The sequence below is a fragment of the Melozone crissalis genome, unplaced genomic scaffold, assembly GCF_028551555.1.
Source record: "Melozone crissalis strain CALT ecotype California unplaced genomic scaffold, PUWL_Pcris_2 ptg000033l_1, whole genome shotgun sequence".
Taxonomy (NCBI): Eukaryota; Metazoa; Chordata; class Aves; order Passeriformes; family Passerellidae; genus Melozone; species Melozone crissalis.
The window spans coordinates 6623315-6644460 of record NW_026535811.1 but is presented as its reverse complement, the minus strand read 5'-3'; the positions used below and the strand labels follow the sequence as shown (position 1 = coordinate 6644460).

The following is a 21146-nucleotide window of genomic DNA, read 5'->3' as shown; positions in this document are numbered from 1 at the left end:
GACATATTGACATTTTGGTTGTCCTTTTGTTATTTATATATTTATAACATTAGCTAATTTAGAATATAGAGTTCTTGTCCTGCCCAACAATCTAGTGCAACATTGCTGATAAAACCACTCTTCACTATATAAAAATCTTACCTTTGATGTGATGCTGCTTTAAGAAATGTACAAATGCATTTTGGTGACCAAACAACATTTTGATATTTAGTGTAGCATTAGTTCATATTGCCAAAATTTTTTTTCATTGTTACCAGGGGTTTATTTATCAGAAATTGAGGAATACCAAAGAAAGTCAATATTATGTGTAAATAATAACACAGACTGTGGAATAACACCTTACTCAGGGAGTCTGTACAATGTGGATTTGTGTGAGTTAGGAGGGTGCATTGGGAAATAATGCTTTATTCTGGCTCTGTCCCTGTGTATCCATTCATAACTCTTTCAGAAATTGGTTTGGTGGAAGTGGTGTAATCTTTCTTGTGAATTCTGGAAAGAATTGGTTTTATCAGCTTTGTTTTTACAGTTGGGTCAGTAGACTGCAGGGAATAAAGTTTCTTTCGCTCTCAGTATTTAGAGCTTGCTAAAATTCAGATTACTCAACAGTCCTGTGCCAGATTCCTAGCTGGGATCAATGGCATATACCTGTAAATTTTCTTGCAAGCTGTCACTGAAATATTTCCTGCTTCTTAACCAGGTCAAAATATTAATAGGGAAGAAAAGAATGGTGTTAAAAACCATAATTTCTTAAGCATATTTGTCATATCTTCAAATTTATCACTGGAAAATTACCATCTGTTACATAGTTATTTGTTAATGATTAGCCTTTGGATAAATGACTGCAATTACATTTTTTTTGGTTTAGCCTGGTGCAAACAAGCAATGGGCTGTAGAATGATTGTAAATTTTCTGGCATCTGGTGTCTGCAGGAAATAATTCTGTGTTTAAATTTACAAAAAGCAAACTTGCATCTCTGGCTTGAAGTAAATCTGATCTGATCATACAATGCAGTCCCTTTGTTTGCAGAGGGGATCTGTGAAGCTTCACTGGGCAATAATTTTCTGCACACTATTTAAATGGGACTTGTTGAATCTCACGCTCTATGCCTGTAACTCAATCTCTCTGTATTTCTGAGTATTTTTGACTGTAGGATGTCCCTCACTAATGCCTGTATCTGCAGTAGGCCTATAAATATACTGCAGGTGGGAAGGTAAGTATATGAAGAAAAGGGCTCTGGTGAGTGGCCTTTGCAGAAAATTACCTCTTGTCCTCTTTTCACGGAGATTTTTATTTGTAACAACAGAGCTTTTCATTGCAAGGCCTTACCTGAACCATTCTACTTGAGCAAGTAGATGGAGAGCACCAGGTCAGAGACTAGCTGTGGGCTCTTACCAGTACTACTTCTTTTGCAGCAGAGGGCAGTCAGGTAATTTATGAAACAAGGTTTAATGTGCTCTTTCCTTACAGGGAGACAAGGTAAGTGCCTTAACTCTCCTTAGTATTTGGTTTGCAGCCTATGGCTAGTCTACAGTTTTTCCCTCTTCTTATCCCCTCCCCTCCTGTTTGATTTCAGGCTAATCCAGTCTGTTCTGATATTTATATCAACTAACATGCCTAAACAGGGAAATGCATCATGTCTCACGTGCCATTGTTATTCCATAAAGGCCTTGCAATGGAAGACTCACAAAGTACATTGGTGCAACAGAGTCACTAAGGGTTTCCTCCCTCTTCTTTTTGCCTCCACTTTCTCTTGTCTCACAGGTTTGCCCAGCTTGCCCCTGCGGTGAGTAACGCCAGCAGCAGCCTCTGCTCGCTTTGAGACATTTAGAGTCTGAATCGTTCTTTTAATTTAAGGTACCCCAGAGTTCATGGCCCCCGAGATGTATGAGGAGAAATATGATGAGTCCGTTGATGTTTATGCTTTTGGGATGTGTATGCTAGAGATGGCCACGTCTGAATATCCCTATTCCGAGTGCCAAAATGCCGCGCAGATCTACCGGCGAGTCACCAGTGTAAGTCCCTCCTCTCTGCTGAGCCTAAAGCTGCTGCTGCTAGCAGCAAAGGACTACAGCTGGGTAGCACCAGTGCTGTGTGGGGAAAAAAGCCTGAAAAGAGGTTATTTTGGGATGAGTGCAAAGTTACAGCGTGGTTGAACTCATTGACCGTCTGTCAGAAGCTTGGAAAATATGTGAATGGAGATAAAATTGTTTCTACCAGGGTAGCACCATCCTGGGCCTTGAAAAGAGGCATGGTACCCCTGAGAGGATGGAGTCAGGCAATGGGACTCATGTCAGGAACCTGATCAACACCTGAGCTAGGGAACATGGCATTGAGTGGGTGTACCATATCCCCTACCATGTACCAGCTGCAGGCAAAGTGGAGAGGTACAATGGACTGCTAAAAAACATCTTGAAAGCATTGAGTGGGGGATCTTTCAAAAATTGGGAGCAGCATTTAGCAAAAGCCACCTGGTTATTTAACACCTGAGGCTCTACTAACTGAGTGGGCCCTGCCCAATCTGAGCCTTTGCATACAGTAGATGGAGATCAAGTCCCAGTGGTACATGTCAGAGGTTTGTTAGGGAAGATAGTATGAATCAGTTCTGTCTCGAGTTCATACTCTTCTGTCAGTATATAAGAAAAAAAAATGAAGAAACCATCCCCCAAGCCAAACTGGAGAGAATGAATGCACTAGAATAATAACAGATTATTTTCTAAGCCACTTGGGGGATGATGAAAGTAGCTCTGTCTTGAAGAGGTGCTGGTAACCTTGTTCTCTGCAATAAAGCTGGATAACAGATTTGAGCACTGGCTTAGCTGCCTGCCAGTTGCCTAGAGTGATTTTAATAGTTCATTGAATCCTGAGTGGCCCTTAGCTCCTGTGTTTTGGGGGCCACTTCTTATAATGATGAAGTGGAAGCACTTGATAAATAGCAGGAAGCTATTCCACCCTGGTAAGTACTGGGCTAGTGTAGTGGTGGAGGCATTGTGGGAGAAGATGAATAAGGCTGAGAAGGCAATCAAGGGATTAGAGCTGGCCCATCTGACCAGACTGAGAGGAACATGCAGGCCTGAGTGCAGGAAGCAGAACTGCAGTGCTAGAAATGTGCAGCATGGTGTGGCTAGATTTAATCTGTGATAGCTGTTGTGAAGACTGTACAGTGAAACAAACATGTTCAACCTTGTGACCTGAGCATTCAGAAGGAATAGTGAGGTGGCTGCTTGGGGAAGTGAAAACTCATATTGGATTTCTCAGAATACCTGTGCATATGTGCAAAGGAGAAAAAAAACCAAACCCAGACTTATCTCTTTGTCCATAAACAAATGAGTTCCTGTTAATTTTTTTTGAGCATGTTATCTCAGAGAAGTTGCAGATTTAATAAACAACTTGCCTAGCTTTGAAAAAATAAAACACTCTCTTATTCCTGATGCCTCACACTGCAAAAGGCAGATATAATTCCTAACTTAAGAGTTGGAGAAGAGTCTTCATGTCAGAAGCAATGAATTCTGAAGAGAGACTTGGTGAAATAAGACTATCCCTTTTTTTCAGGGAAATATTGGAGGGGCACAGAAGAAGGAGGAAAAAAGGCATAAGTGGTCACTTCAGTGTTTTGCACAGATGCTAGAATAACTTTTTATATTCATTTATATACATACAGAGTTGGGGTTTTTTGGTTTAGTTTTTTGTGTGTGCGTTGGCAAACTTACCTGTAATTTTCTAAATAGACTTTAAGAACTAGACTAAAGTCTGGTTTACAGCACAATCTGTCCTGGAAGCAGTTGGGATCAATGAGAGAAAGCTATGTATCTCACTAGAACAGTCTCAGTGGTGCCTTTTGCTGTGCTTATGGATGTATCTTGGACAGAGTCAAAGCAGCAAAATTTGCATGGACATGGCAAATGTAACTGTCCTAATCTAGCTAATGTCACTGTCCTGCTTGTTCCCCAAGGACACTGCTAGGAACTGGGATGTTGCTGAGAATCAGCTGTTGAGACAACCTCAGGCTTGTAAATTCCCTGCTCTTTGAAGTACATAACTGGAAAGCTTTGTAGGGACTTGCAGCAGCAAAAGTTACCTAGAGACTTACCAGGTTCCACTTACCACTTGTTTGTTGTGTGTGGTGCTCCTTTCTCCCCATTGTTACTGGCTGACAGTGGAAATTCTCAGTGGATGAGAAACACTGGCAATTTTTTGGTCTGTCCAACACCAGCTTCTCTTCTCCTCTGCTGATGGCTCACAAATCGAGTTTATTGGTTGATTTTTTTTTTTTCCCCAACTATTTAATTTGCTTCTTGAGAGCTCTTAAGATACACTTTGATATGAAATCCAGCAAATCTTGTTTTATTTCAGAAGCAAAGGACAGGAAGGTAAAGAAAGTGAAATGCATATTTGTGTGCTTTGGTAGTTTTGGGGTTGTTCATTTCAGTGTGGTTGCAAAGCAGTTTGTTCAAAACAAAACCAACAAGAAACAAAATGTGAAGAATTTTTAAGGAAAGCTTTCAATGAAGGCAAGACAATGTTACCTGGAAATAAAGCACAATCCTGTCTTAGCTGATAATGGAGGATTGGTGTTCTATAATGTGGAAAGAGATCTATGTTATGAAGGTGAAATTAAATACTCCTGGCCTTCTTTTTACCACTCCATGAAAGCTCTGTGAACCAATGTGAAGAAGAGCCAGGTAGTTTTAGATTTAGAAGATTTTAGAGATTTTAGAATTTTAGACCATGTGTGCAGTTGTGGGATGAACCATTTACCAAATTCAGTGCTTGAAAGGGCAGTGTGTGAATTGTCAGTAACAGAGTGGAGGCAGAAAACTCCCTCCTGCCAAAGTGACTTGAGCAATGCTTACCAACACATCTCTTCTAGTGCATGTTGGAAGGTGGGTGTGCTTTGTGGAAGATGTTTAGCATCTCCATTTCAACCCCCTCATTGCTCCCTCCCTGGATATGTTTAGGGGTGTTTTGAGGTAGCAGCTACAGTCCTGCTGTGCCCTAAACTGAAGGGATTGTTTTATCTAGGTGCATACAGAGAGCAGAATGAAGGACAATAGGAATGGTCTGCTATGAAAGTCATGAAAGGTCATACCATGTTGGAGCTTAAAAACCACTGAAACTCCAAAGGCAATAAGATCAAAATGTGCAGCCACTCACTGCAGGCCATATGTATTTAAATTAATTAATTTCCCTCACCCTCTTTGCAGGAACTATTAGGCTTAGTAAAAAGCAAAGTTGCTCCATTATCTCAAATCCTTGCTATTGCTTAGGACAGAATCCTGCAAAAGATCTCTTAATGCCCAGGGTGTCCTCTCAGAACCTCTTGGTAATACCAGCTTATGTTCTTTTCTCCCATTTTGCTGTGCATTGGTCTCTTTTTTAGGGGACTTTCAGCTGTGTTGCGTTTTGACCTGACACCTTTTGTGATAAGGATGGCTCTAGCTGATGCCCAGATACTGCAGCTTTGCAGTCCTGCTCAGAGTACTCAGTCCTGTCTTTCCTCATGGCTGGAAGCAGTTTTTTGTTAAATTATATACCTTGGCAAGCACAGATCTAGAATTTGGATCCAAAGGCTGAAGTTCCTCTCACAGATGAGACATTTTTTGGCCCAGGCAGAAATTGTTGCTTCACATCTTAGACAATAGCATTGCTGCATAAGCCTGCTGTTCCTGAGACGCTCATTTATACTGTCTACATTCTCTCCCTGGGAAGTTCCTGTAATTCCTTAAAACAGTCCTAGGATAAAGTTCTTGAATTTTCTCTGGCCCAAGAAACACAAGTGCAATTAAATTGTTATTCTGGATTACTTTATCTAGAAGAATTCTTTTAACAGAGTAACCTGGATATGTACCTGGCTTAGAAACCAAAACTGTGCAGAATTTGTAGGGCTCAAGGTGTTATGCCAAACTTTGTTTCACCATTCTGATAAGGAAATCAGCAGTTTAATACAGAATATTAACCTCTATTTGTACTTGCACCCTTTGGCATATTCAGTCCAGACCCTTTCACTAGCAGTTTCTTTAGAAAGGAAAGACATCTGCTTGGCTTGTCACTCAGGCATAAAGGAATCTAGCCTTTATCTTTGTTTTCATTAAATCATAGTGTTGCAATTTTGTCTCAAAACCCCGTTTTCTTTATTGAAGCCGTCCTCTGCTGTTCTTTGGAAATGGTTCCAAATAAATTTGTAGTCGGTGCTTAAAGAATTGCAGCTCTTTGGATTTTTACCTTCCTGTGGGATGGGGAAATCTCTGAGGTTTAAGCAGTTGTCTCCTGAGCTGGGACTGGATGCATCCAGTGAGCACTTGCTGATGCCTGGTTGGCCTCAGAAAAGAAAAAATCTAACTCTGCAATGAATTGATAACAGGCTGTACTATAGTTAAAGTACTGATTTCCTCTCCTTTGTCATTTTTTCTCCTCTGCCCTCTCATGCAAGCTCAGCTCTCTGTGTGGAATGCTACTAGATTAGGGAGTGGATCCCCCTTTTTTTGTAGTTTTGCTTTTCTGTTTGTTTTTTTTTTTTTAATGTTTTTTATTTTTTGCAATTCTGCTCTGTATCCAAGTAATGCAGACAGTTACAATGCAAAATGTAATCAAGATATGTGATAATTTTATATACTTGCTTACATAAAAAAACAAAAGAAAGTGTAAGAGCTTGGTAAAATTCAGGAGTGTTTCCCTATCTGACTTTGTTCTTCTCAGGAGACTGATATATTTTCTTTGACCTGTTCCATGCATAGTGCAATTAAACACTTTGTCAGAGGAGATACTTAAAATGGACTACACGTGCATTTAAATGGAAAAAGAGATATTTATAGAACAAATATCTTAAGTATGATTTCTTAATTTAGTCTGTTTGGGCATCAGTGCAGTGAAGGCATAACTAACTGCAGTGACTGCAGCTGCTTTGCTTCAGCCTCGGTGAGACTGTGGAAACCCAAGCTGTTGCCTCAAAATCTGGATCTCTAATACTTGGATGTCCCAAGGCTTAAATTTGCTAGGGGATTGACTAGTCCCAGGACTAGTAAAAAGACAATTATTATGTTGATTACGGAGATTTTTCTCCTTCTTGCATATATACCACTAACATAAAAATCCAAATATGTTCATTGCAAAAAAGTTAATAAAACCATTCTCAGTTTCAAATCTACTAATCATCTTTGAGTATGAGCAGAAAACCCCCTTGTTCTTTCTCCCCCCTCCCATCATATAAACTTACCTTTTAAATTTTCCTGATGAACTTGTGCTCTGTAGTTGATTTTCTCCATGCTTACTTTGACAAAGTGAAGTTTTGTATTTGTTCATTCTTTCACCAGAAGTCCAGTCTGTTCTCTCTAAACAAATGTCTGTTGTCTGAGCTGGCCTTAAGATGAGAAGGGGGGGAAAAAAAGCAGTTTGCATTTTTTAAGTTTTAAAAAAAAAGGTTGTTCAGTACTAAAATGTCCCACAGCAGGCACAACATTTTTCTTCTCTGTTCTCCAGAGCTTAAAAAAGGGCCTAAGGGAACAAGGCACATAATGAGTAACCTGACCAGGCAGTGTCTAACTGGTTTAAAACTCCTTAATCTCCCTAACTGGTGGGAACTGGAATTCACTGGTTCGGGTGAAGGTCATTCTCTTTGCTGGAAACAAGGCAGCTACAAAGTGCTGTAGTTTGGTCAGTTGAGGTAAAATGAATCTTTTCTTTAGTGTCCTAAAAGTTAGGTGTCATAACTGTCTAGACCAGTCAATTGCTTCATTTTCACTAGAGGTGCAGTGGACAAAGTATTCCAGCTGTTATTTTCTTCTTCTTCCTGAGGGATCTTAAGTAGCAAATAAAAAGTACTAAACCTTTAGACATATAATTAATTTTGCTTGCAGTACTTAATGAGTGGTGATTAATTTCTTCTTCTATTTCCTGGAAGCAATATCTAGCATTTTTTAGGCATGAATAAAATTGTTTTCTTTACCTTACATGACTTGGTTTCTTGACCTGGTTTAAATAGATACGGAGATCTTTCCTATCAACTTTTCTAGTGGAAAAAAATCAGTGGAAAAGTAGGGGAGGAAACCCTGCAACAGAGAAGGTGATCTTCTGTGAAAGCAGGTATTGAAAGGCTACAAACCTTCAACCAAGCACAGAAACATTAATTGGAAGAAAGGGTAAACTCTTGTATTCCTTCAAAGAAGAAACTCCTGGCAGTAAAGTGTGAAATGTAAAAACAATATTGCACATCATGTTCAGCCTTTTGAGAAGACTGAGAGGACCTTATCAGTGTCTGAGGATCTGAACGGAGGGTGTCAGAGGACGGAGCCAGGTTTCTGGTGGTGCCAGGCAATAGAACAAGAGGCCATGGGCAGAAACTGATGCACAGAAGTTTCACCTGAATAAGAGGAAGAACTTCTTTCCTGTGCAGTGATCATGCACTGAACAGATTGTCCAGAGAGGGTGTGGAGTCTCCCTCACTGGGGATATTCCAGAACTCTCTGGAGGCAATCCTGAGTTTGTGCCATGTGCTCTGCTGGAGCAGGGAGATGGGAGCAGATGACCACTGTGCTCCCTTCCAGCCTGACCCAGTCTGTGATTCTGTGCTGTTTGCACAGCTAAGTCAGGTGCTGCCTGAATTTGGAAGGGAAAAGGCTTATTCAACTGAATTATTTTCTAAAAGTAGCTCATTGTTCAGCATCAAAAGCTTCAAGATCACAGCTAATTTTTTTTTTGTCAATATTGATGTGAAACAAACTTGGTTTGAAGTAAAGGCAGCTATTTCTTTCTTACCTTGCTCACTGATGGGCCTGGATTTTGTCTTTTGGCAGTTTTGAACAGGATATGATTTTAAGATCATCAGGAATTGAAAGGAGTGGAGGATTGTGAGCATTTTTCAAGCTGCATAAAATCAAGTGTAATTTAATTTCTGAAATGTAGTAGTAATGCAGAGCTTCTAGATGTATTTTTAGAAACCTAATTTCAGAGAATGTGAGTGAAACCATGTATCTTTAAAAATTTGGAAGGTTTAAAAAGTATCTTTCAGCGATCAGATCTCTTGAAACTACTAGCATTTAATATTCTATCCTGTACTGATATCCATTTAGTTCTTACATTAACTGAGGTTAATTTAACAAGAGATGGGGAGGTGGCTCTTAAGAACAAGGAGGTGATAAGTGTTTTTAAAATGCCTGCAGTGTGGTGAGAACCATTATAATTGTGTGATTGGTGAATCACTGAAACATTCCTGTGGGGAGACTGATGGTTCAATGTTATTTGTCATAGAGTGCCACTGGTTAAAAATACTGACACTAAGAATGCATAGGCTGCTATTTCTTGTCCTGCCAGCTGTACTGCTATAGTTGCAAGGGGTAGGAATGGGATAACTCCAGCAAAGTCTTCACTCCTATTAGAATGAGTCTGAAAATAAAAGGCATGGTGACTTTTGGTGCATTGCTGGAATTGTGCACTATTTTTGGTGTTTGCAACATTACCTTTAGGCCTTTTAAGTAGATAATCCTTTCTAAAGGCTAGTTCTGGTACCAGATGGGTTTTATGGCCCATGCTACATCATTATTTAAATTCAGTTTGAAGTCCAGTGGAACTAATCTCTGCTTTTGAGTTACTGTACATGAACTTAAAAAGGAGTGCAGAGCAATGATTTTCCACCAGAGTGGGAGCAGATTAAAGTAGAGGGTGCAACTAATGCAATTTTATTTTTCAAAAACATGTTTTCCATACTGAAAATAGAAGACGGACACTTCTAGTATTGTGTCACTGTGGCATTTCTAAATTTATATAACTGAAATATATGTCTAGGCATGTCTGGTTTTGGTTTTTTTTGAAAGCCATTTTCAAGCTGAAGTCCCAAAAAAGCAAAGGGTCACTGAGCTAGCTCAAGGTGTTCATATTAGAGGCAGCATCTCTGCTTCTAAGAGTGAGGTTAAAGAACTGTGTGTGATACGTGCAACTGATCTTACCTTTATGCTTTTGTGCAAGAGTAAAAGAGTTAATACCTGATCTACTTGTCCAGTCAGACTTTGTTTCAGAAGAACCTCTGTCCTCAAACTGTGTTTCTAAACAAGGTCCTTTTCACTGTTCCATGCTCCAATATGGTAATTGTTAGCCAGATGTGCACTAAGAAACTCTGTCCTGGTTACAAAATTTCCTGTTCTGGAGCTTGATTGATGTTTTTATACATTAGAATTGCTGCAATTACTGTTGTGATTAATTAATAACTTTTTTAAAAACTGAAACAATATTCTTAGCTTCAGATTCTTTGGACTTTTAAAATAAGCAGATACTTTATTTACCTGGTGGTTCTGAAGAGCTGTGGACTTCCATGCCTTGTGTAAAAACTTAAATTAATTTTTTTTCTGGGCTGGATCACTTGCCAGGGGGGTAGCTCTGAGCTGTAGTATATATTCTGCAATATTATATATATTCTGAGTAGTATATATTCTGCAATAGTGCATAGCGTTTTATTATCATTATTAAATACAGTGAGTTTTGACTTCAGTTGCTGCCTTTGTCTTGAGAGTGCTGGAAAGGCTTGCAGACAGGAATTTCTAAGAAGAGTTATGACTAGTTCCTGTTCAAAGTTAAGCATGTGAAGTAACAGAACTGTACCCTACTGGAGCAGTCTTGTAAGGCTTTGAATGCTCTAAAGTCTCTGGCTTTAGTAGATAAAAGTACAGTGTTGAGACACTGACAGAGAAGTTGGTTGAGTAGGCAGTGTCAGTGTTCTCCAGCTCTTAGACTAGCAGATCACCTGTAGGATATGTATGTGAAGGTGATAGTGAGCAAAGACTGCTCATGGAATGAGGAGTCTGTTTTATCCTTTTCACCAAAACTTCTCTCATACAAATTTAACTTCAGGAAGAAGCAATTAGTTTGAGTGTGTAAATGAAGATACATCTTGTGTGTATAACAACTTTAGTTCTGTACATCTGTCAGTTTGTTGTTGTGATTGACCTCTAATTTTTTTGTTAATGCCTCAAAATGTTTTTAAGTTAGGTGTTAAATTAAAGAGGAAGAGTATCTAAATTGCAGCAAGCAGGCCTGTATAAATTCTACAGCATTGCCATTGTCTTCACAGTGTGATTCTGAACTCAGGGCACACGTGCTTACCTATTGGTGTGGAAAAAGTTAAGGATCATGAGACTTAACTTACACACCTGCACTGCAGAGGGTGAAGGCCAGTTGGTTAAGGTGTTTCAGTGGCATAGAGCTCTCAGATAGATGAGATGGGAAATTTTGATGTGGAAGATGGTAGATCTCTCAAGTTCAAAAGGTTCTGGGTTCCAAATATGCAGTTGTTGTTTTTGATCAGAAGGGAAGAGAGCAAGGCCTGTCCTGGCCTGAGCAGTGCCTCATGAGCTGGCTCTGGCTCACTAAAGCTTTCATCTGCTCCCACTGCTTGCATTGCAGTAATGCTGTTTACTCTGCTAGGATACTGATCTGGTACAGAGTTTATTCTGCAGGATTTACCAATTTAATCCTTGGCAGAATTATCAATTGTCCAGAATTAATTGCTATGAAAATACTGACATCAGCGAAACTAAATTTTTACTTCTGTTTAATATGTCGCATTTGTTTCTTAAAAAAAATTACTCTAGTTTGCTTTTTAACCAGAACAAGAAAATCCATCCTCTGTAGACAAACCATGTGTCTCTTGAGCTCAGTAAATGTTAAGCTGAAGTCTTTCTTTTCATACTATCTATTCAGTTCAACTAGGGTGAGAATTATCAAACAGTTCAGGTATATTCTGTGTGAAAAAAGGAAAGAACTAAATCTGAAAGATTGTTCCTAGAACAGGCTGCAGGATTGAGATGAATGATTAGAGGGGGTGAAAGGGTTTTGAGGCCTGGGTAAGTAACTAATTGCAGGTAGTGAAATTTAGGAGATCACGGGGTAAACCAATTTAAATGCTATATATACCATAGCCTGAGGGCTTCTTTGGGACTGGGGGAAAGAGGTTGGATCTTTTTTTTCCACTGCAATCATACTCTCTCTAAATTCCTGAATTAATGGTTTGTGGCAGCCTGGGACTGGCTCAAACTAGAATGGTAACAGCTTAGTAGAAAGGAAATATAGACATTTTAATTACTTTGTTTGTGTAATTTGACTTTGCTGCTGGTGCTATTAGCTTCTGGACTGCGCTGTTAGAACATTTTGTTTGAGAAGATCAATCAGTTACTGTAGAATTCTTTCCACACTCTTAGAATTACAGCATCTTTGAAAAGAGCCATGCAAGAATTATGGTTCTGCTGGGACAGGTAGACTTGACTTGTCAAAAGCTGAAATGTTGAATGTTCTTTGCAGGTCATGCTCTGTACCCCAGAAAAGTGTAGCCTTAATTAAGTGTGTGGAATGTTGCTTTTGCAACACTGATGGTGTATACTATAAAAACAGCACTGGTATAATTGTGGTATACTTGAGGAACTAAATATGTTATTTTAGGGTGAAAAGTGATCTTGATAATTTTCTAAATTGCATTTTATAACAGTTCATCACCACTAGTTTGTCAAAGTTCGTTTGCTAAGTTCATCTTTAAAATTATATATGTGATCTTTCTTAGCATTGCTCCTTATGTCCTTTCAATAAAAAACCCAAACCCTGAAGCTATGGCCAGCTCATTTGATTAATAAACAGGTCTTACAATGGTTGCTTGGAACTAGGTATCAGAAGAAAAAAAAAATTGAACTTCAGGTTTAGGTCTGAAGTCGAGCAAGAGATACTAGTATAATATACTAGTATCTCTTAGTATACTAATATATTTATAATAATTATAATAATATTAGTATGCTAATATAATTCTGGATTATTTGTGAGCATGTGGCATAAACCAAGCAACAATGCAGCTTTCTAATGTTGTCTAGGTGTTTAAGGACACCTTAAACACCTGGATGTTGTTTGAAGGTGTTTAAAAATTGCCTTCAAATGTCTGTGCCCTTGCATTAAGGAGAAAAGGAAATCAGATGTTGTTGCCACTGGTAGTGAAAAGCATTATGCTGTTGTAGTTCTGACTTGTGTTTAGTTGGGCTGAGTGGCAGTCAGCTGTGTGTGTGCTGCTTTGTAGCTCCATGGAGGGAGAGGAGGAGCAGCAGCTGCCTTCATTCCCCTGCACAGCACACTGACCAACTTGCTTGCCCTGGTCAAAGAGGAGCTTGTGCAGCAGCAGGAGGAACTGCATGATGATCACACTGCCAGCCTCTAACTCCTGCAGGAAACCTGGGTGGAGAGAAGGCAGAGCAGCCAAGTGGGTGGGTGGGGACAGGCAGGAAGGAAAGGATCCCTCTGCTGTCCCTTCTTCCTCCTCTCACAGCTGGCTGGGCAGGCAGAAAGGGACCTGCTTACCTCTTGCTCATATTGATTCTTTCTAGTCAGTATTAGAGTGACAAAAGCAGATATTGAGCTCAGATCTCTGCAGCCTCATGTACTGGACTTGGAAAATAGCAAGAGATGTCAAGGAGAGAACAATGCTCCCTTCTAACCTTGATGTCTGCTTTCCTTCTGCTGTGCGTTAAGTCCACAGCCCAGTGGAGTGCCATCGGAAAATAGCACCTTGCTAACTCTGGTGTGCGTGGCTCTCTTTTCCTGATGGATTTCACAAAAAGAGAGATCTGTCCCATTTTTGTAATTGTTAATTCCCACTGTTGCTGCTCTCACAAGGATTGTGCCAAAGAGGTAAGTAAGAATTTCAGCTCTGTCAAGTGCGTGTAGCCGCAGGAAAGTATTTTGGAGGTGAATCAGAGTTCTCTACAAATCTTTTGAATGGTTCTACGTTTGCCTAGCTTGGTTCTTTAGCTTTTAAACTTGACTTTACTTTTCTCCCTGTAGTTTTTTAAAATGTAAATTAAAATCCTGACCATCAAGGCTGGAACACTAATTGATTCTGCTGTTTTCCACCTATGGTTTTGTTCCAAATCGAGGCATTTTTTATTAAATTGAGAATGTCTGAGGATATGTAACACTTCATCTGCCTTCATTTTGATTTGTTGTAGAAGTTATACAGCATTGATTGTACCTTCTCTAATGAAGAAAATGATATTTTCAGTTCTCTAATGAAGTAAATGATATTTTCAGTATCTCTTGCATTAGAACAAGATGTTAAGCTACTGACTCAGTAATCTGGTGATCTAATTAATGCAAAATATTATGTATTTCTAGGCAAAAAATTATGCAAGAGTTCTAGATGGCTTATACTTTGGGGTTTCAGAGTTTCCTGGAAATTTAGTGTTTTTAAGAATACCTAACTTGCTTTTAGTTTATCAGGTAACTATTGATTATGTTGAATTTTGTAACATATTTTTTCACCTGGTTAAAATCTGATAAAATCACAAACTTCACATCTAAGATAAGTGAAATATGAAATCTCTTCTATGCTTAACATGGAAACTGTGAGTTTTTAGTTTTGTATCTTTGCCTACCTACATAAGCATCCACATTTTAGAGGTATTCTCAAAATCTAAGTGTTGAGTGATTTTTTTTTTTTTAAATTGGTGCTTCTTTCAAAATAAACAGTTCTGGCCTGGCTGTCCTTCTGTAAGATGGAGAGCTCAAGCAGCAGTGTAGGAAACTTCAGCTCACTGGAAGCTGCTGCTGCCTTTTTTGGTTGGATTTCTTTCAAGTCTGATACATGCTGTGATTTGGTTCATTATGCAGCTGTATTAATGTGTTTGCTGGCAAAATAAAGGAAATTACGCTGGTGTGGGACTGGGAAATGGTGAAAAGGACACTGTTGCTTTCAGCAGCACTGTCAGCTTGTGCAGTTTTAGAACAGTAGCTTGAGAAAATGTTGATTTTTCTTGTGTGCCTGTTATACCTGTCTATTCTTTTTTTTCTTTTGCAAGGGCTCTTTCTGCTGTTTCTTTAACAAACTTGTAAATGATGCTAGTGGGATTTGGCTGTTTAATTCTTAATGAACTGCCACTGGGAAATGGGACTAGTAGATTAGGATTTGAGTTGTCCTGTGGCTGTTCTAAGGGGCCCAGGAGCAGCACATAGGAATGTGACCATTTTTAGTGTGCTAAAGCCAGGAAACACTGCATTTCCTTGAGTGCCTTTGGGTTCAGAAGCTGCTGGAGGTATGCTTGGCTGCCCAGCTCGTGCAGTCTTAAGAACACATCAAGGTTATGTGAACTTCAGGGCCTGGCCTCCCTTGGGTTTCTGTGTGATGGCAGATTAAGATGTGTAGGCAGCTCTGGTTAGAAAAGATTTCACTGATTTATTGTGTTTTAATCATTTATAGAACCCTTGTCTTGTTGTATAAAATAGTTTGACACTTCCCTTGGTGCTTGCAGAAGGGAACAAAAGGGTTTAAAAAGTTGATGAACTTCAGTATCTGGAGAGTGCTTGTCCAGAGCTGGAGAGGAGGCTTAGGCAGCCCTTCTCATGGACTGTGGAGCAAAGTGAGACATAGGGAGCTTCTTGAACACAGAATCCCAGGCCACAGTGTGATGTTCTCCCAGATTTTCTGAGGAGCAGTTGGAACATGGAAGCTCTGCTAAAGGGCTGCAGGAGCTTCACTTTTTAACTGTACTCTTGGTTTGGAATTCAGGAGTATTGTAAAATGGTCCTCATGGAAGGGCCTGAAGATTTTGGACAAGTGTTTAATTTCTTTCAGCAGTGAGAAATGCAGGGTAGCAGACTGAATTTCTGATTTTAAAATCTATCCTTAGCTTTAACTTTTCAGGCTCTGTGCAAGAACAGAGCATGTGGTACAATAATTAACAAGAAAAATAAAATCCTGGCTTTGTTATGCTGATATTTTTCTGTACCAGTTGTCTTCCTCATGTTAGCTTTTAGTTTTCTGAAATGAGATTGTCACAGATCTGACATCATCCTTCTGCTGCCACGGTGTGAATGAATGACAGTACAGGCTGCTATGTCTGAGGCTTGAGCTATTTAAAAGACTTAAATGTGTTAAACTTGGGCAAATTTAGATGGGAATGTATGCATTAAGGAGTTGAATAATTAATGCATAGATTACATATGTTATACATTTAATTATATATAAAAATATCTATTCTTAGTTATATATAGAAATATCTATATTCCATATATAAACCTGAATTTCTGGGACTATTTTAAGTGTGGTCATAATGAAAGGTGCCACCTTTGACAAGTCAACTGTATGAGCTGAGTTTTATAAATCCTTTTAGAGTGGAGAGCTCTGTATCCTGCTTGGAAGCTGGAGGCTTATATAAGGCCTGGTTACAGTCTGAAACCTACTCATCCAAACTTGGGTCTGATGTTTTATCACCTGGGGCATTGATTTTCTTAAGGCTTAATAGTCAGCAAAGCTTCTGAAAGCGTTCAGCTAATTCATTGGCAGGCTGTATTTCAGTGCTTATTCTAGTTCACAGTGTAGTCTGCAGTTCTGTGAATTTCAATTGCTAGAGTTTCACAAGGGCAAATTGTAGACCAAAGAAATAGATAACCATCCTGTTATAACAGCATACTGGTTCTTATCAAATCAATTGTTTTCTTTCTACAGTGTGGGGTTTTTGTGTTGGCTTTTTTTTTTTCTTTTAAGAATTCTGACTACAGGGTCGGTAGGTGCAAAGACTGGGATTTAAACTCAAACTTCTCTGTTTCAAGGCTTCTTTCCTGCTCACAGTAGAGGAATGGGGAAAGATCATGTCTTGATTTCACCAGTATTTTGTAGGATATTGGGAGAAGTTTCTGTTTAGGGCACAAATCACAGTGCTTGTACTGCTACTTCATTTATTTCTGTTGTTTAGAGCTGTGGTTTTCACTTTGTGTTCAGTTGTCATTCAGCAGTGACACAGGGTCAGATGTATCAGGTGTATAATTTCAGGATTGTTTAGCTTGAAAACACCAACTCTGTTCAAACATTTGAACAGCATGTCTTCATCCTCTCTCATTCTGCTGTTTTAAATACAGAGTTTGAAACTGAAGGCTGAATTAAGTAAAATTGGGTGCCAGATTTTGTTGTGGACCATTGGCCCCAAAATACCACTTTTGGCTGTGATTAAGTGATGAAGCTTGGCTCTCTGCCTGAAATGTTTTTCAGAATTCCCAGATGGTCACATCTCATGGCATGTTTTACAGCTTTGGGTGGTTAATCTTATTTAGGTTTTGTTTTCCTTTCCCCCTGTAGTTTAGAGTGTATTGGAAAAAGGGTTGCTGTGTATTGTGGAAGGGTTTTTGTACAGCCTGTATTGTAAGCTCATTTTCCTGAGCTCACAACAGCAGTGATGCAGGAGTGTGGGTTGGGTATAGTAGGGCTTTGGGGGAGAGCTAAGATGCTGGAAGGTTTTTGGTTTTTTTTCTTAAACATTGGACAAGTTATTTAATGATCCAGTCAGATCATCCTGGGCTAAGGTTTTTCTTGTAAAAACCTTCTTCATATAATGGCAGATTGGAAACATTTTGGGAAGCAACAGGATGCTTTAAAGACTGTTACATTAATGCTGTGGTTTCTGGCATTAGTGTTACATAGGAACCGTTTTCTTCCATTCTCAGTCCAGTCTGTGTACTTCCCTCTAACCTGCACAACTTCCATGGAAACTAAAAGGTTTCCTTTCATACTTGATATGAAATTCCTATCATGACTTGAGCACCCAAGTGCCAGTGGCTTGTGTTACAGAAATGTAACTGGGAAATGGAAAGGGGTGTGTGTGGAACATTTGCAAAAGTCACTAACAAACAAATGAGTACTGGGGTCAGACTCTGCCTTAATTTGCCCTAGTTATTCAGTTATCTAGAGAGTAAAAATAGGTGGTTTGTCAGCACAATCAAAACTTAAATCAAGTGGGCCTTGCAGTTTCTCAGGTGTTGTTTGTGTGTTTCAGGGTGTCAAGCCAGCCAGCTTTGATAAAGTAGCAATCCCTGAAGTGAAGGAGATTATTGAGGGATGCATTCGGCAAAACAAAGGTGAAAGGTAAGTACTTGCTTTGCAGAGGTACCAGCTGCTGTCTGAGGCCTTTCTGTCCTTTTGATGATACCAAATCCAGTTAGTTCCTGAGGTCCTTGTTGTTCTGGTGAAAGCTGGGAAGCCAGTACTACTTCTGCAGCTTCTGATCTTTGGTAGATTCCTATTCAATGATTTAAGAGGATTAACAGTGTCAGGAAAAGTGCAAATGCCATAGCAACCATCCATGTCAGTTTATTCAGAAATTTTATTGTTTTTATTAAAACTTTGACCTAATCAGCAGAGTAGTGGGAGACAGTCCTTCTGGGTTTCCAGGTATTTGGATTGGTTGGTTGTTCTGTAATCCTTTGGGATTTTGTGTCCCTTTGATTCTTTCGGTATGATTGATCATTTTGAGGACTCCAAGTTTTAAACTCTTGGTGCTCAATTTTATCCATATTTTCTGCAAGATGACTTCTACTTCAGGTGGCTAACTTACACTGTTATAAGAAATCTGTAACTCTGCTGATGGCTTATTTGTGGGCTTTGTTTTGTTTTCTGCTTTAACATGGTTGTTGCTTACTGATTGTCAATTTCAGACTGTTTCAGCTTTGTCCGCCCTTTAGTTGCCTTCTGTTCTGTTCAGAACTGGTTTTGTTCATGGATGTTTATTCATCCCATTTTACTAACTCTTGAAGTTTTACATCTGATGGTGATGTTGTGTATTTTTAGTTTCAGTTCTTTTTCTTGTTTTCAAACAATTTAGTGTTTTTTTCTCCTTTGAAGTTAATTTTGTTGTTGCACATCACTTATTTTTTGACATTTCATTTAAGCTGTTAGCTACAATTGTTAATGATGGGTTTGTAAATCTCTTTTGTACCTTCAGGACAAAGCTTCTAATTATGCCAACAGAATGCACATAAGGTGGTTCAAAACAGCATAAAACTTAGAGAATAAATCAGGGGAGCATCTGTCAAGGTTATTCCTTAGTATTTTATGAAATCCTGATAGCTGAATGTGCTTTCTACATTCTTTCCCAATATCTAGATATGCTATTAAGGACCTTTTGAATCATGCTTTCTTCCAAGAAGAGACCGGAGTACGGGTAGAACTTGCAGAGGAAGATGATGGAGAAAAAATTGCCATTAAACTCTGGCTCCGAATTGAAGACATCAAAAAACTCAAGGGCAAATATAAGGATAATGAGGCAATTGAGTTTTCATTTGATTTGGAAAGAGATGTCCCAGAGGATGTGGCACAGGAAATGGTAAGTGCCGGTGTGCTGTTCTGTGACAGGGGAATGTCAGCCCCTGCTTTTGCTGCTCCTGTCTAGAAATAAAGGAGTTCCCAAGTGTGTAGATGAGTAGTGGCAGAAAGAGCTTTGCTGCAGCACTGGGGCAGGGGCTGTCTGTGGCAGTGTGAATTCTGTGGTTGTGTCCTCCCTCAGGTGGAGTCTGGCTATGTCTGTGAAGGGGATCACAAGACAATGGCGAAGGCAATCAAGGACAGGGTATCTTTGATTAAGCGCAAGCGAGAGCAGCGCCAGTCGGTGCAAGAAGAGCAGGAGAACATCCTTCAGGAGGAAGGCAGTCAGAAGCAGCAGCTGGAGCAGCAGCAGCCATCGAGTGCTTCCCATGCAGGGTCAAAGCATCCCCAGTCTGTCACTGGTACTACTCCTGTCCCTACTGCTTCAGCATCGGTTTCTACACAAGTAGAGCCTGAAGAGCCAGAAGCTGATCAACACCAACAGCTGCAGTTCCAGCAACCCAGTATATCTGTTCTTTGTAAGTGCCTCAGTCAGTTTCTTGCACTTACACAGTTCCTCCCATTAGTTTTATGTTTTTGGTGAATTTAGCAGTAAATGCCCTCAGATGATGCTGTCTGCCATTGCAGTAGGCCACCAGAAAGCACAGCAACATAAGATGCATTCCTGTGGCTTAGCTGAGCCAAGGCTTGGCACAATTCACAGTCCAGTTTAGCACAAAATGGTTTCTCTTTGTTTCAAGGCAATGTACTGAATGAACTGGGGCACCTAAAGCATGAGCACCAGCCCTTGGTTCTGCTGCCCTCCTGCAGGGACAGTGTATTCTGGCCCTGCAGAAGGCTCTATGCTCCTGCACCAGTGCAGACCAGGCTATGAAAACCACTTGTTTGAATCCTTGTTAACTTACTTTTAAAATGGAAATTAGATTAATCTACAAGCAGTTCTGTTCATAATTTCCCTTCTGAAAAGTCTTGATTTTCTGTTTTACCTTGTGTACGTGAAAAGATGAATTTATAATCCTATCTTTTCTGCTGCCATCCCAGCATTTGAATCAGTATTTGAATCATGATGGAAGGTGACAGCTTCTGTATTAGAATGATGACGTTAAAAAGCAAATTACTGTCTGCATGTTAGCCAATTTAAAATCTTGGTTATCTATTGTGCCTAGTTCACTACTGTGCCTACATGGTGCATCTGCCAGCCAGCACAGCACAACTGTTTTAAATGTCTGCATAAAGTTAAATAAAAACAATGATTAATAAACCTTGAAAGAGCATTCATAACAATGTGGAATTTAGGTTTCTATTTCTGATCTAGACTTTTGTAGGAAATACAGTTTGCTCTTAAATATGCTCCCAAAGAACTCCTGAAATAAGTAATTTTTTCCGGGTTTTAGGGGAAGGCATAATGGAGGAAAAAAAGATTTTAAAATCAGCTTAAATATTACAAGAGGTGAAATGATAATAAAGGTCCACATGACATGGCACAAAAATCAATTTAATATTCAGTTATGGGATCTTTGAAATTTTTATTTCACACCGCAGTTCTCTAAATGCAGATTTTTATCCTTCACTTTTGCAGCTGATGGAACAGTTGACAGTGGCCAGGGGTCATCTGTGTACACTGAATCTGTGGGCAGTCAGCAGGCTGTGTCCTTTGGTTCCCAGCATGAGCAGTCAGTCTCAAGCACTGGAGTCCAGGGATACCCAACTTCAGTGGGCCAAGTGCAGTCCCAGCAGCATGGAGGTTATCAGCCACCTGCAGGGGTAAGCCACACCTCACAGCTCTGCAAATGCATGGGGTTACTTGGTTTTGTGTGTCTGTGAAAGGCGAGAGGAATCTGCCAGGCCACCTTCCATGTATGTTTTGTTTTGCATAGGATACAGATTCTGCATGGGAGGAGTTCAGGGGTTTTGGTTTTGCAAGATGACTGATTTTAGAGGAGGAGGGGAAAGTGCCAGAGCGTCTTTGCCTTTAAAGCTTTTGTTTAAACTTGGCTGCAGTTAAGCAGAATAATGGGTTAGTCATTTTTGTGAGTGGAAGTAA

General features: G+C 39.6%; 1 protein-coding gene across 12 annotated transcripts in view; it reads left to right on the top strand.

Annotated features, from left to right (window-relative positions):
• WNK1 (WNK lysine deficient protein kinase 1) overlaps positions 1 to 21146 on the top strand; it is a 97599-nt gene that overhangs the window by 35637 nt on the left and 40816 nt on the right. For all 12 annotated transcript variants that reach the window (XM_054281934.1, XM_054281932.1, XM_054281928.1 and 9 more), the window contains exons 4-8: positions 1855 to 2012; positions 17778 to 17866; positions 18884 to 19103; positions 19284 to 19620; positions 20682 to 20866. In XM_054281934.1, the coding sequence (XP_054137909.1) occupies positions 1855 to 2012; positions 17778 to 17866; positions 18884 to 19103; positions 19284 to 19620; positions 20682 to 20866 (989 nt within the window). The remainder of the gene's footprint in view (positions 1 to 1854; positions 2013 to 17777; positions 17867 to 18883; positions 19104 to 19283; positions 19621 to 20681; positions 20867 to 21146) is intronic.